The 15,691-nt window shown below is 29.8% G+C and overlaps 1 protein-coding gene and 1 pseudogene across 1 annotated transcript; one reads left to right on the forward strand and one right to left on the reverse strand.

The window, feature by feature from the left end:
- Nucleotides 1-268: 268 nt before the first annotated feature.
- On the reverse strand, nt 269-15,246 carry LOC149878817 (uncharacterized). Its single transcript, XM_090071645.1, has 9 exons — nt 15,068-15,246; nt 14,247-14,477; nt 5,767-6,074; nt 5,359-5,513; nt 2,077-2,254; nt 1,734-1,929; nt 1,354-1,453; nt 1,088-1,137; nt 269-932 (listed from the first exon to the last, which is right to left on the reverse strand). The coding sequence occupies exons 1-9, from the start codon at nt 15,111-15,113 to the stop codon at nt 778-780; spliced, it is 1,419 nt and encodes a 472-aa protein (XP_089927771.1). The 5' UTR covers nt 15,114-15,246; the 3' UTR covers nt 269-777.
- LOC149878818 (uncharacterized) lies at nt 9,951-11,777 on the forward strand (annotated as a pseudogene).
- Nucleotides 15,247-15,691: the final 445 nt, after the last annotated feature.

A 15,691-nucleotide genomic window follows, 5' to 3' on the forward strand; every position in this document is an offset into this window, starting at 1 on the left:
ATATATATATATATATATATATATATATATATATATATATATATATATATATATATATATATATATATATATATATATATATATATATATATAGCTAGAAAATGCTTCTTTTTGTTCAGTTCTTGAACTCTGTTTAGACTTAGGAAAATGTTGTATCAAAGACTTTATCGCTGTTCCACATATAACAATTCCGGTTTGATTTATTCAAATTATTCTTTTCGTTGGATTGCCATCATTTAGATGGCAGTTTAGAAAATAGTAAAAACAATTTTATATTAAAAAAGTGATTATTTTACTGATCAGATATACACATTTTTTAATATTTCGATAAAATTAAAACGTTTTAGCATTTATTTTTTTTTTGAGCGCTTGATTCCAATCTTCATGAACCTTTAAATGGTACAAAGTTTTACTAATGACCCTACAATCAAAGCTTTAATATACCATTTGTAAACTGATTTTTTTAAAATCAAAATAGAAACTGCAGTGTGTATTTACCAAATGTTGATCAGTAAAGATCTGTCAATGTTGATCAGTAAAGATCTGTCAATTTTGATCAGTAAAGATCTGTCAATGTTTCATTCTCTCGCTCAAACTGTTAGAAGATTTGGTACACAAGTTGATATCGTTCTCACTCAAGTGATTCCACCACAAAGAAAGAAGTCATCATGGGGGCTGGTGATTTCATAAAGAACACTAAATGATTTGTTAATAAACCTCCCTTTAAAGGCTTTGATTAAGCAGGAAAGTGAAACACGCGGGTCACCAAAGATAAAGCTATTTTATCGCCAGCCATTTTTTATTGCTTATAATAGCAGGTGGTGCGTTTTTATTTAAGTCTAAACTGATGATGTTGTTGAGAAATGTGAAACCGTAAAGAGTGTTCGTTTGAGGGACATAACGAAGCACATCCTGTATTTCTGATGGTAAAACTAAAAAAGATGCATAAAAACTTTAAAAACACAAAACTAATTAAACTACAAAAAGACAAATTTATGGGGAAGAAAAGAATAAAACTACGGGCTAAGAAAAGAAAATGCCAAATGGTTACTGAAGAAAAAGTAAATTCTCAATTAAGTGCACTTACAAACTACTCGACCTGAAGATTTTTCCGTTTGATAACAGGGGGCCTGTTGCCTAGAACCAAAATAAATTTAAAAAATGTCAAAGTAAATATTATAGGTAACATCATACAGAATCTTTTCAAACTTATGCAGAGTTTGTTTAATCTTAACATGCAATTAAACCTCTAATAATAAATGTTCTTATAATATTAAATTATATTATAATATAATATTTTTACATTATGATATAATAATGTTAAATTTATTATAATAGCTCTTTAAATGCTACCTTTGTGTAACTGGCAAGCATTTGTACACAAAACTTGTTGTTTCAATTTTGGTGTTATTTTGATTATTGTAGCTCCATTTTGGATGGACCAACGTGTTGTCTATAGAAATAAAAGTAAGCTTGAAATGGATTTTAATAAATTGTTAATTGAAAAAAATATTTATAACTTAATTATTTTTATGATGCTCGAACTTTTGGTTTGATCGAAGATTTGGTAAAAGATAAATCCTAAAAATACTCAGAGCCATTTATCTTTACTCTTTTTTTTTTTGTCGTTGTTCTTGCTGTTTATCTTATGTAATTTAAATACTAGAAAATAGCTCTTTCTTCTTATTGTTAGGGTAAAATATGATAAGGTGCTACAAAATGAAAAGAAATACCTCGTTTGTTCAACTTTTTCTTTATTTCTTGAATTATAATTTTCTGAAAGGATTGCGTAAATCGGTCGTTATTTATTCCCATCCACCAGATTTTCATCACAATTATAAAAGCATTCTTTCCTTCGAAAATTAAATCTTCGTTTAATACATAGCTTATCGAAAACTTTAGAAGTGAGTCGATGTATATTTTACGAACCTAAAGTATTTATTTAACGATAGTTTATCGGTTTCATCTTGATATATAGGTAACGCAATTTACTTCAAAACAACAATGCAGAGGGCGGTTTCTTTAACGAAAGTTCTAAACGTTTTTTAAAGTAACAAAAGACAAGTTAAAACTCACAAATATTCGCTTTAATTTTCCTCCTTCGATCACTGGACTAAAATTCATGCTGGGATCTTGCTTTACAATGCTTTCAAAGTTTAGTTCCCTATCAGAGTTGAAAGAAATAGTCAGATTTTCAAGATCAGCAGTGCAGTCGGAAGTCGTGGTTATGTTGACATCGACAGAAATATTCTCACTGTAAAGTAAAGTAAAATAGTGAAAATAATAAATTGATCGTCAACCATTTTTAAACTCTTTATCCCTTCAGTTACCCTACGAGTTTTGTCAGTCATCGCCATCTTTGTGGCATATTAGGTGCTTATAGTAAAACAAACAAAAAATATAACTTTGTCACTTATACTTCAATATCATATTGTAAGCTTATCATGTATGCAATCTTTGTAAAATTTGAATTATTGATTTTTAATTGTTTTAAATACTTTGAAGTCGTTGAGATATGATCACCTGCACCTTCGAGATTCTAACAATATTGTGAAAAAGCTCAAAAACTCAAAGTGCAATTTCATTTGTACTTTAACAGGTCAACAAAATAGAATAAAAAATTCACACAGCTACATACTTATTGATCAATATTACGCATATGATTGTTTTATAAAATATACATGCAAATAGTGGGTATCAACAAAATAATTATTTGCAATTGGGGGCCCGTATTTCAAGTTCTACAAACGATTAACATTAAGGTCTTGAGATTTCAAATTTCCAGCAGTAAGCAATTAAATTCCAGCAGTAAACCAATAAAGTAGGCAATAAACCATTCGTTTTAATGTTACCTATTGGCTTCCTAGATGGGTTGAATCTCTTTTTGGTATGTACTCTTTCAGCTTTCATATTAGTCAAACAATTCCGTCTTTCAAATAATTCGGTCCGGATTTGGTTCGGTTTGGATGTATTGCACTAACATTATTAGTATTAAAAAAGATCTTTGTCGTCGTTTGTTGTCGTTTGTCGTTGGTTTCATTTTCACTAAAATTATCACTATGATAAGAGTTTACAGCTATATGATCAGAACACACGTCGGTTTCTCCATCAAAGTATTAAATTCTTTATTAGAACACTCCACTTCAGCTAGTTCACTAATTTCTTTTTCGCTAAAAATTCAATTTTTCATTTTTTTTTTTGAAAACAATACGTGTGCAAACTTCATGAACGCCAAGCTCTTACTGATCGTATGAGAGCGCAGCTGAGGCGTCCTGGGTAGAGTGACAGACTTATAAATTTTTATTTATTTAACTTGGTAAAAAAAATTTCGACGTTTGATATTGAAGCATGATATTTAAGGAGTATAAAAAAAAAAGAAAAATTATTTAAATTAAAATACTGAATTAAAGAATAAAGTACCGAAAAGGCCCGAGAGGCCCCAAGGTTACATTAACGGTTAGACAGCTGACAGCACAAAAAATGTTGTAATAAGTGGATATGTTAAAAACCCAGTTTATAATGTTACTTAGCCCTGTTTTATTCAAATGCTTTTTTTAAAATACCTTTTCAGATGTTTCTTTTTTTTTTGCTCAGAGACAACTGACTCTTGCTGTCAAAGTTAATTTTATTCTGCTTCTTCATTCAATGCATCTTTATTAGTGATACACTGGGTTTTCAATATAAAATCCGGTTAAATAATGATGAAACAGTAATTAGAATATCTGAAACAAATTCATCTGCTTAGTGATTTAAATACAGAGCTGCTGTCACTAGAATAACAGCAGTTTTTCGCTTATTGACTGAAAAAAACTTATTTCGCTTATTGACTAAAATTAACTGTAGTGAACTACACTTTAATCGTTTGCACACAGAACAGAATAACCAAGACAACACAAGTTTGTACTTTGTCCAGCATATGATGCAATTCCTCTGATAAAAGCATCGTGTTGTAAAGCTGAGTTGACAATTTATACAAATAGCAATATTCACCAGATTGCCAGTAAGTATTAACATTTCAAATCAGACATTAATTCATTTAAACTTTGTTCGCGCTTTTTTACTTCAAACTGATATTGTTGCTAGGAATCAACTTTAATGGTGTGCCGTTTTTGTTCGCAACTCACAAATTGAACTCTCTTTAGAAACAGGATTTATAGCTTGTCTGCCTTTTTTCCACACACATTTTACAACCTTCAAAAAGGTGGCTCACTTTACAAAAGTAACGTTTCTTTTTTCATAAACTTTTTTGTTTTACGAATTTGTATTTTGTTTATTATATAAGCATATATCTTTAAAAAAGAGAAGAAGTTTTATCTTCTCCTAAGTATGGTTATGGTGATGTCTCCCCTCCCTTCTTAAGTTTACAAAATGCAACAGCAAAATCCGCTCGCAACAAGAAAAAAGTTGCAGCCATTTAACTCAGGCAAAAAGCTTTTCTTAATAAAGGGTTTCTCACACAAATTTCAAATATATTGCTCAATGTAAGACAAAAGTATTGACAATCAGGCCTTCGGTATCGTACTGATTGGTATTGACCAAGATTAGCTGAGGTGACCAGCACCAGTTGAAGTCAGATTCAGATTACCATTACCATTTCTGCTACAATAGCAGACATTTAACGAACGAGAATCATCATGAGATCTTAGTTTCTTCAATACCTTAATATGATTTATTTTACACTACATAATAACACCACAACCAAATAAAAAATTTTTTTGGATTTTCTATAACTTTTATGCATAACAATATAAGGTTCTTCAGGATATTTAATTTATTGAAACAAAATACACGTCTTAGTATGTATTCAAAACAGTTCGTTCTCTGAGTGAATCAATTCAACCGTGTGTAAAATAATTTTCTTTTATACATACAATTTTTTAGTTTTATTTATCTTATCAATTTTACTAATTTCTTTTCAAACAAACAAAAGTAGTTAAAATATTTTACAACTCAGTGTAATGTGTTTTCATAAAAATTAGAAGAAACCGTATTCGGTGTAATCTTTTGATCAGTAAAAATCAACTGTTTAAAAGATGCAGTTGCACAAACTTTTCTGCCGGACGTTGGCGGTAGTATTTAATGTTAGAAAAGAGAAATAAAGATCTTATATTTGATTTTCTTTTATTATCAACTTAAAACGATGTGAGAAACTCTCTCGTTCATTGATTTTTGTGAATTTAAATATCCTTATGGTCCGGAAAATTTACAACCCGGAAAATTTCTTATGATATTTACAAAGAATGATATCTTCATAGTTATCATGGCTATACGTTAGTTTCTGTGTGTCTAGTATCCTGACAGTAAAGAATTAACAAAGAAAACTTTTAAAAATATTATTAAAAAAAAAAAGAAAGTCACTTTGTTAATTTGCTTGATGAAAAAATTTTCAGGCTGCAAGTCTTCACTGACCGCGTAATTGTGACTGGAAGTAATGTTACAATTGTTGTTGTTTCGTTCGAGAATTGTATTACAGCCCATTCTGTGCTCTTATTTTCGGCACCCATGTCTCCAATCTGAAAAGCAATCACTTGAGAGATCATTTAATCACTTATCAAGTTTTATAGCTATAATGAGCAGTATAAGTTGTGCGCCGGAAAAGTTGTATGTTATATAATTTGTATGTCATATATATTTTATACCTACCAGTTGTCTAATGAACAAAGTATTAGACAATTAAGACAAATATATTTTTAGCCAAACGTTTTTTGTATTTGCTGTGCATAAAATGTTTAAAAATAAAGAAATTTTTTAGTTTGAATGAATTACCTTTGCAATTATGTCATAATAATTTTCAACTTTTCCGTACGGAGGATCCTCGTTATAAGTTTCTTGAATTGAGTTAACAAGCTGACTGTCATTATGCCTCAATAAGGTTCTAGTAGCAAAAGAACTTCTTCCCAAATCAACAAGTTGTGAAATAATAAATCTACCAGACCTCTTCACAGGATCATCCAGGCTATCGATCATGAAAATTTCGCTTTTATCATTTATCTTGGCGAAATAACTAATTCTAACACTAATTTTCATTAATGATCCAATGGAATAACTCACCGGATTGAATAGCAACATAAGCACTAGGAAAAATTAAAAAGTTTGTTTTTAGAACTTTATATTTATATATATATATATATATATATATATATATATATATATATATATATATATATATATATATATATATATATATATATATATATATATATATATATATATGTATGTATCTATGTATATATATATGTTATATATATATAGGTTGAAACAAGAACAGAAACTATCCCATCCCCAACCCGTTTCCATTGGGTTTTTTCTCATCTTCACCATCTCTCCATCAGGTTTCTCCCCATCCCACCCTATTACCTTCCCCATCCCCACTCTATTACCGTCCCCATCCCTATTGTTTCTGCTTTTCCCCCGTCCAGTTACTGCATCAGAAATAAAAATTTACATAAAAAAAATGTTATATTTTAAAATTTTTTTATTAATATAAAATTAGAACTGTCCGGGGTTGAAAAATATTAACACTTGAATATTATCAACACACAGACCTCATTTCTTTGTTCAAACCATGCAGAAATAAGAGTGCACTGACTCAATTTGGATGAAGTTGTGTACTTCTATCCTCCAGTGTTCTTCCAGCAATTAAAGACGATCGTTCTGATAATGTATTTGTTGTTAGAATAGACAACACGGGTTGTACTACCTATGAAAATTTTGGATAGATTCCAATTTTACTTTTCCGGTATTAAGAAATGTTATAATCAAAATCTGTGCTGTTCCAGTCGCTGTCAACCTTATTGATGGAAGCATTTTCACTTTCAAGTAAATTCACAAAAAAAATCATTTGAATTGTCTTTACGTATTTTCCTCTTTTTTTTTTTCAAGTGGCTCAAGAGATGTATTTTGAGTCCAAGGAGGTTGATCTGACTAGAGAAAAATCATCGAAAATACTTTTTTAAACTTTTCAGTATTTCTTTAATTCCTTCTTCTGTCATTATTTTGGTTACAATTCTTTTAAATTTTTGATCCACAGCAGTTGCAACTCTTTACATTTCATTTATTGGAAAATAGCGCTTAAGCTTTTTGTTTAAACATGTCTTAAACTTTTTTATGATATTATTATCTGTAGCCAATATCTGCAAATATTTTGTTACTATAGTTGCAGCAACCATATGTACAGAACACTCTTCGTCGGTTGAATGATATTTAGTAGTAGTACCAAATGGTGTAGACTCCGTGATGACATTTTTCAATAAAGCTCAATAAAATCTTACGCTGTCATCGTTTTTTAAATAAAATTGTTGAACGTTAATTTATCCATGTCTAATTATTCTTTTAATTAAAAAATTATTATAAGTTCAAACTAAATATGCGTGTTAAATGACACATTTAGGTTAGATTCATAAAAACCATTTGTTAAATGATAAATTGTTAATTGTTTTTATAAATCTATGATAAATACTCATTACTATTTTTAAAATAAGTTTTAAGGAAGGAAACACATCCAAAACTTCATCTTACATTCAACTTCTTGCTTCAGCTGCAAAAAGTCTGGCTGCAAAAAACGCGGGTTTTGACTCCATACAGGTTTGTTTAACAGATTAAAAAAACATTCGCTCTTTGCAAAAAAGTTACCTCGTGCTCCTCCATTTTTAAAGTGGAATCGTTAACAATAGGTCATTTTTGTTGTCTTACAGACTTTAATAAGAGATAATTGCTTCCTGAATTCAACTGCAACATTACTTCTGCGAGATATTTTTTTGTAGTTGGCGATCGTCTGAAAATTTCTATCGATTTTCATACCTTCTTAATCAGCGGACTACAAATTACATTATTAACACCAAATTGGCTGTCAAGATGTTTATGATTAGTTTCAAAATGAAACAATTTTTTGAGGTCAAAAAAAATCTCATCTTTGGTAGAGTTGCTCTCTGAAAAATCGTGTTTTTCTGATTGTTCATCTTTGTCGAATTTCTGATCTATTTGCTTTCCAATATCCTGCTTTTGATGTGGTATGAAAATGAAGTAATATGAAGTAATGAAAAACTTGTACTTTAAAGAAAAATCTTTCTGCAACTGAGTTTAAGCGTTTTTTGTCGGCGAATTTAGTGATTAAAGATTTTCTTACTTTTTGGCTTTAATTTACAACTTGCGGACAGCGTTGACTTTTGTGGGTAAACATTCGAATCTTGTTGCTATATCAACCAGCAAATATCAGTTAAACGAAACGGAATTGAACGGAATTAAGGTTGAACGAAAGACCATCAAGAGCATTCATTCGGAAAAGCATAAAAGAAAGTGATTTTTCATCTCGCTCCAGTATCGGAAAATATTTGTTTAACGCTTTGCTGTTTTTTTGTGAGTGGTTTATCTGGTTTGCTAGCCGAGGTTGTAGTGTTGTCATAGAGTGTGTCGATTTTTAAGGTAAAATGAACTTTTTCAAATTTCGAAAAAAAAGAGTAGTGAAAAAATATAACTTCGCCATTTTTTAAGAAAAGTGATATTCTCAAAAATAAAATCATTTTAGTGCTAGCTTGGTAAATTTTGATTCTTATTTCACTTATTTTGGTTAATACCAATAATTCGAAAATTCTAATTTTTTTAAAAAAAAAGTAATTAATACATCATAATCGGACCAAAAGGAAAGCTCCGGAAAGAATTTGACATAAAAATGTCAAAAAGAACAAGGAATGTATTATCTATTAAAATGATTAATCTTGTAGGAAGTGGAAAAGAGCTTTATACATCTGAGCTTCCAACAGCTAGAGATATGCTAAGACATCGGCGCTACTCGACTACCCCCCCCCCCTCCCCCTATTTTTATGATTGATTCTGATAGAGAATTTCATACTGATTAAGAATCGTATAAAAACATGGGTCTCAAAATCAATGAAAAAAGCTCTAATCTGAAGTTGAAAGTATAAAAATATAAGGCAAATCTCTAATATTCGCCATCTTCAATGAGGATTTTTACTAAGTAGGATGAGGAAGTTACTTAGTACTAATAGTTTCTTAAGATTTTGGGGGCTTATAGTACAAGTTTCTTATAAAACAAGTTTCTTATTAAAAAAAAAAAAAAGAAAAAGTGTATACTCGAGGGAACTTAGCCGTTTATATTAAACTAAAAAAAAAAAATTTTTATTGTAAAAACCGGGCTGGCACTTTTTGCTTTCGAAAATAAAACCAACCGTAAAGCAATGATATATTAAGAATAACTAGATGTCTAACTGCCGTAAATCGGCATAAGAAAAAGTGAAGCAAAAATCGGCCATTATGGGGGGCAAAATCTTTACGCTATTTATCAAAACAAAACAATTACGAAGCTTAAGATTTTTTAAATTTGCCTCCCATAATGGCCGATTTTTGCTTCAAAAAATACGCGGAAGTTAGACATCAAGTTATTTTTAATATATCATTGCCGTAAAGTTAGTTAATTCAAGATGGTGAATATTAGAGATTTGTCGTATATTTTTGTACTTTCAACCTCAGATTAGAGCACTTTTCAATAATTTTGGGACCCACATTTTATATCATTCTTAATCAGCATAAAATTCTCTATCAGAATCAATCATAAAAATAGGGGGAGGAAGGGGGGGGGGAGAAAGTCGAGTAGCGCCAACTAATCCTTTGTTCAGAGTACAAATGTGATTCAGAATGTATGGAAAAAATTCATGTAAAGTGTCAATGTAAGAGAGATGAAAAAATACCGATTTTAGAGCTTCAGTTCATCCACTCTCAGAGGACTAAAATTGGCAGTTTTGAAACTTTCCATATTGGTGATGCAGATAGGAAAGAATCCAAAAAAATTGAAATAAAACAACAAAAACAAAGAACGATGAAACAGTTAAAGAAGAAAAGGCAACTATTTAAGTAGAATGCTTGAACAACTACACCACATACTCAAACATGTATATATTATATGTATATATATATATATAAAACAAATCAATTGAATGCAGAAGAATGAATCCTTATCTCTTTTATTGCCACATATTGAGCAAGTAAGTTTAAATCTCTTAGTTGTATACACTTTAGTTTAAATACAGATTAAAAATATAAACAGTTTATTTTATTTTTCAGGATTATGAGTATAGTGAAAATGTTCTAACAATTTGCTCTTCAACATTTAAAAATGGCAGTGGTCAGAAAACAATCCAAGTTGATAATAAAACTCAATGTAAATTTTCTCTGAATCAAGCATGTTCAATTTATAATATTATGAGTATTGAAAGTATTGCTCTGGCTATTATGAGACACCAAACAAGAGAAACAGCTGAAACAGCTGTTTTTTTGAGTTTAAGAGAAACAGCTGAAACAGCTTCAGAAGCTTTGATAAATGCAAAGATTATAACCAAGAGTGATTGCCAACTTATTATAGATCATAACAAGGTAAAAAGGGCTCAGGAAAAATTAGCAAAAGAATAAAACAATCAGTTTGAGGTAGACCTAGAAAAAAACCCTGTGTCATGTCTTTTTTTTGACGGGAGAGTAGATGCTACAAAAATGTTTATAGAGGTAAATGAAAGAAGTTTCCCTAGTCTGATTAAAGAAGAACATTACTCTGTTGTAAAAGACCCTGATGGTGACTATCTTTTTCATTTTGTTCCAGATATGACCAATAATAAAAAAAAGAAGCTATTGCAGATCACATAGTTGACTGGTTAAACAGTAAAAATCAAAATCAAAATCTTATGGCTATAGGAGGAGATAGCACAAATGTCAATACTGGTTGGGAGGGCGGAGTTATACAATGGGTAGAAAAAAAATTAAATATAAGATTAGTTTGGATTTTTTGTGATCTACATACTGGTGAATTAGGGTTAAGACATTTAATTGAACATTTAGATGGTCCAATGCTTGACACAGCAACTGAGATTGAAATCAATGCCAACTTTGTTAAAATAAATTTAGGTCCTCCTTTGATTTATCTCAGTCAGAAGATTGTTAATGATTTAAGCACTGACCAAAGTTATGCTTATCAAATTTGTCAAGCAATAAAGACTGGAGCTCTGCCTATTAGGTTAGCAATGCTGCAAATCGGACCAGTCTGTCACAGTAGATGGCTAACAACAGCACTTCGATTTTGCAGAACTTGGGTGTCTAATCATGGCCTTACTGGTAAAAATCTAGATAATTTAAAAATAATTGTGAATTTTATTGTTAGTATTTATAAACCTAACTGGTTTAATATTAAAGTTCATTCAAGTTGGGTTGAGGGGACCGAGACATGTCTTATATCAACTAAAGTTATTTAGAACTCAGATTAAAAATGTTTTAGATATTGTTATGCCAACAATTAGACGATCAGCGTGGTATGCACATTCTGAAGCAATTTTACAATCCATGCTTTGCAGCAAAAATGCAGAAGAAAGAAAAGAAGCTGTAAACAGAATTCTTAACATACAAGGAATAGGAGATGAGGTAACTCAAGTTGGAGATTGTAGTCTCAGAGTAAGATAAACACCAGAAATAAATCCTGATACTAAACAGCTATCAGACCTTATAACATGGAATTTAAGTGGTACTGACTCTCCACTGACCTGCACTCTTACCTCTGCCACAATCAAGGAGTTTTCAAACTATTGATTGATGTTTGAAAGATGTGTCAAATTGGTAACTGAAGCTGCAAGCCATGTTTACACATATGAGCAAAGAGAATCATATATACGTTTTTTTTGTGAAAAAGTTTAGAGCCACAAAGAATTTTTGGTGCTAAATGCGGCGGAAACGTCTTTTTTAATTTCTTTTTCACCTTTTTTGTTTAAATATTCTATTAATGACCTGAGTCATTACCAAAAAACTAATAAAAGTATTTGGAAAAAATTAATTTTTTTAAAATACTTTTAAAAAAAGTATTTAATTTTAAACAAAAAAAAAACTCTTCAAAAAAAAAGAGCAGAAAAGCTATTTCCTATGAAGATCGAGTAATGTGGTGCATTTTCAGCAGGAAGGTAAATCCGCTCGTGAAATTGGAAAAATAATAAAGCGATCACATAGTTCGGTGTTAACAATCATCAAAAGATTCAAAGAGACGAAATCTTACGTTGATCACCATTGTTCAAAAAGACCGCGTTTGACGATACCCAATGATGATCGCCTTTTAAACAGGTTGGCAAAGAAAAATCGAACCATGCCGTCGCATGAATTAAGAAGGGAATGGAAGCTTTAAAATGTACGTAAAGCATCGGCATCACTTCTGCGTAGGAAACTATTAGCTAACAGTATGTTATGGAAAAAAGCTGTTCTAAAACCGCGACTTACCAAACAACATTTAAAAAAGCGAAAAGAATTTTGCCAAAGCGTCAAAGAATGATCTAAACAAAAATGGAGGACAGTAATGTTCATTGATGAGATAAATATCGAGGTTGATAACCAAAAAAACCGAATTATGATTCGCAGGCAGCCTTCAGAAAAATATAATCTCGATTGTATAGTTCAAAAAACAAAACAAGGTAGCGGGTTGGTTGGAATGTGGTGCTGCATGACATATTATGATCTCGGTAGGTTTAAATTATTTGATGGTCGACTCAACTCTATTTATTACATCGATATTTTAAATAATAACTTGTTACCGTCAACTGATGCACCTGAGCAAAGCGTTCCGTTCATTTTTCAACAAAACAATGTACCATGTCACAGGGCTAAAATTGTCTCTGAATGGTTTAAAAGCAAAAATATTGAGCGTCTAACTTGGCCTCCAAATAGCCCAGATTTAAATTGCATTGAAAATCTTTGGAGTTGGCTTGATAAAGAGATGCCAAGAAAGCACCAAGGAGCCTTGAGGAGTTGTGCAATACTTTACCAGCAATACTCGGAAATGTTCCCAAACATATTTTAGAGAATTTAAAAGACTCAATGCCAAATCGTATAAATGAGTGCTTAAAAATTCATGGTAGAATTACGCGATATTAGGTAAAAATTACCGTTTTTTGTTCTGTGGTTCATAACTTTTTTACAATTTTTTTTTAAATAAAAATTGCCTATAAAACTTTAAATACATTTTTTTTATTTGTTTAAAAGTTTTTATCATTATTATTATTTTTTATCTTGTTTGTCTATTTTCTAGAATTTGTTATTATTATTTTTTTACCAGAAAACTATATTCGGTTAAATAAAAATTTAAAAATAAAAATAAATTATGTTTTGTTTTTTTAGTGGTTCTTAAATTTTTCACAATACTGTATATTTGCGTTTCAAAAAAATTTCAATATTTTTTAATTTTTACTTTTATTATGACTATTTTCATAAGCTTTTGGAAGAGATTGAAAAACTCAATCAAAATACTCAAAACTCAACTGAAGAAATTCAAGTTTAAAAAGGTTTAGCTAAATAAGAATACGTGATAAGAAATTAATACTGTGAGCCATTTTTCTTTGTAACCCTAAAAATGTCTAATACCAGAATAAAACTGTCTGATTCTGGGAGCTAATGATTCCTAATCCTAGATGCAGCAATAAATTTTTTTAAGTAGGATCGCTTATTTTTCACGTTTTCAAAATTTTGTGTGAATGATTCTTAATTATTTATACATACATACATACATACATACATACATACATACATACATACATACATACATACATACATACATACATACATACATACATACATACATACATACATACATACATACATACATACATACATACATACATACATACATACATACATACATACATACATACATACATACATACATACATACATACATACATACATACATACATACATACATACATACATACATACATACATACATACATACATACATACATACATACATACATACATACATACATACATACATACATACATACATACATACATACATACATACATACATACATACATACATACATACATACATACATACATACATACATACATACATACATACATACATACATACATACATACATACATACATACATACATACATACATACATACATACATACATACATACATACATACATACATACCTACATACATACATACATACATACATACATACATACATACATACATACATACATACATACATACATACATACATACATACATACATACATACATACATACATACATACATACATACATACATACATACATACATACATACATACATACATACATACATACATACATACATACATACATACATACATACATACATACATACATACATATATATATATATATATATATATATATATATATATATATATATATAAAGAAATTAGTTTGTACCTTCAAAATCAATATGTCTTTGAATACCAATATATAGTGTAACTCCAGTTGTTGATACTTCACAAAAACAGTCAACTAGATCTCTTGCTGCTCCAACAATCAGTTCACCATTTAAAAGTTTTTGACCGCAAATTTGACCACACTCTTCCTCTGTTGTAAAGCTTACTTGTCGAACATCACCTTTAGAATAACAACCCTGACTCCATATTGGCAAACATTTCAAAAAGGAAACTGAAAAAGTTTTAAAAAAAATCTTTAAAGAAATCGGCTATTACAAATTATATATATAAGCTATTACAAATATGCAGGAATATAAAAAAATACAAACAAAAAAATATAGCATTTTCACGGTTTCTATGAAAAAAAACTTTATAGGATTCAGCTGCAGCCAGAGAATTTGAATAAGCTACTCCCGAAATAATATTGATTGGAAAAAGTTTTTTCTTTTTAAAATGTTCGGTTAAAAATATTCGATCAAAATATTTTTCGATCGATGAAAAACATTTTTTGGTTGAGATCAATTTTACCCTACGAGCGAGAAAGCGTTAAAATGATGAAAAAGGTTTTATAGCGTATTTAGCCAAAATTAAATTAACCGAAAAAAAATAACGATTAAAAATTATAATACTGAATTATTGGTTTAATTTATCAATCGACCAAAAAAATGTCAAAATAACGAGCAAAAAAAAAAACAAACTGAAAACATGTTTTGGACGAGTTATTTTTGTTAATGGTTGACGCGTTCTTTCGCAAACTTTTTTTTATTTCCGTTTTAGGAAATCAAATTTCCAAACAGACTACTAAATAAATAGCATCTTTACCTTGAACAATGATAATAAAGATTGAAATGTACATTTCTTTTGTCATATTTAAGAAAAGTTGTTTTGTATTCTCATTAAAGTCAAATAATATTGCGTTAAAAAAGCACACAAAATCTGCTTGGATTCCTATCTTTGAGTTTTCATGTCCTTTAACTGTTGATCTAAGAGATCTCACTGTTAATTTCTAAGATTTTTTTAGGACTCCAAGGAAACAGCCACATGAGATTCATCCATAATTTATACCTTTTTTGATAAAAATATGGTACCACAACGTTCAAAACCAGTTTATTATCACAAATTTGTAATTAGAAAAAAATTTTGACAAATTAAAGAGAGATGGTGAGATAATTGTCATGATAAAAAATTAGTACAATGGAAGAAAAGAGACGGAAGCTGTTGTCTAATTATTGCTGATTGTTTCGGAATAATATATTTCGGGAAAGTTTATTTCGGAATAAATTATTTCAGAGTTTAGTTTATTTGCAACTACGTGATAATGATACTTTTAATTAAAATAAAGTCTTTGCTTCTATGTAACGGATTATATGTGTCGCCTGAAATCTTGTTTCACGAACTGTCAAAAATAAACATTTCATACGTGCGGTACGTGCGGTCTGAATAAAA

Source organism: Hydra viridissima, unplaced genomic scaffold, assembly GCF_058129835.1.
Source record: "Hydra viridissima isolate aposymbiotic clone 2 unplaced genomic scaffold, HvirCarnegie_v1 scaffold_14, whole genome shotgun sequence".
Lineage (NCBI taxonomy): Eukaryota > Metazoa > Cnidaria > Hydrozoa > Anthoathecata > Hydridae > Hydra > Hydra viridissima.

Excerpts from the sequence above, each read along its gene's own strand:
- LOC149878817 (XM_090071645.1), bottom strand. The coding sequence starts at position 15,113 with ATGACAAAAGAAATGTACATTTCAATCTTTATTATCATTGTTCAAG. Across the intron at positions 14,478-15,067 it reads CTTTATTATCATTGTTCAAG|TTTCCTTTTTGAAATGTTTG; the intron begins GTAAAGATGCTA and ends AAACTTTTTCAG. Across the intron at positions 933-1,087 it reads ATCTTCAGGTCGAGTAGTTT|TTTTACCATCAGAAATACAG; the intron begins GTAAGTGCACTT and ends CATCTTTTTTAG.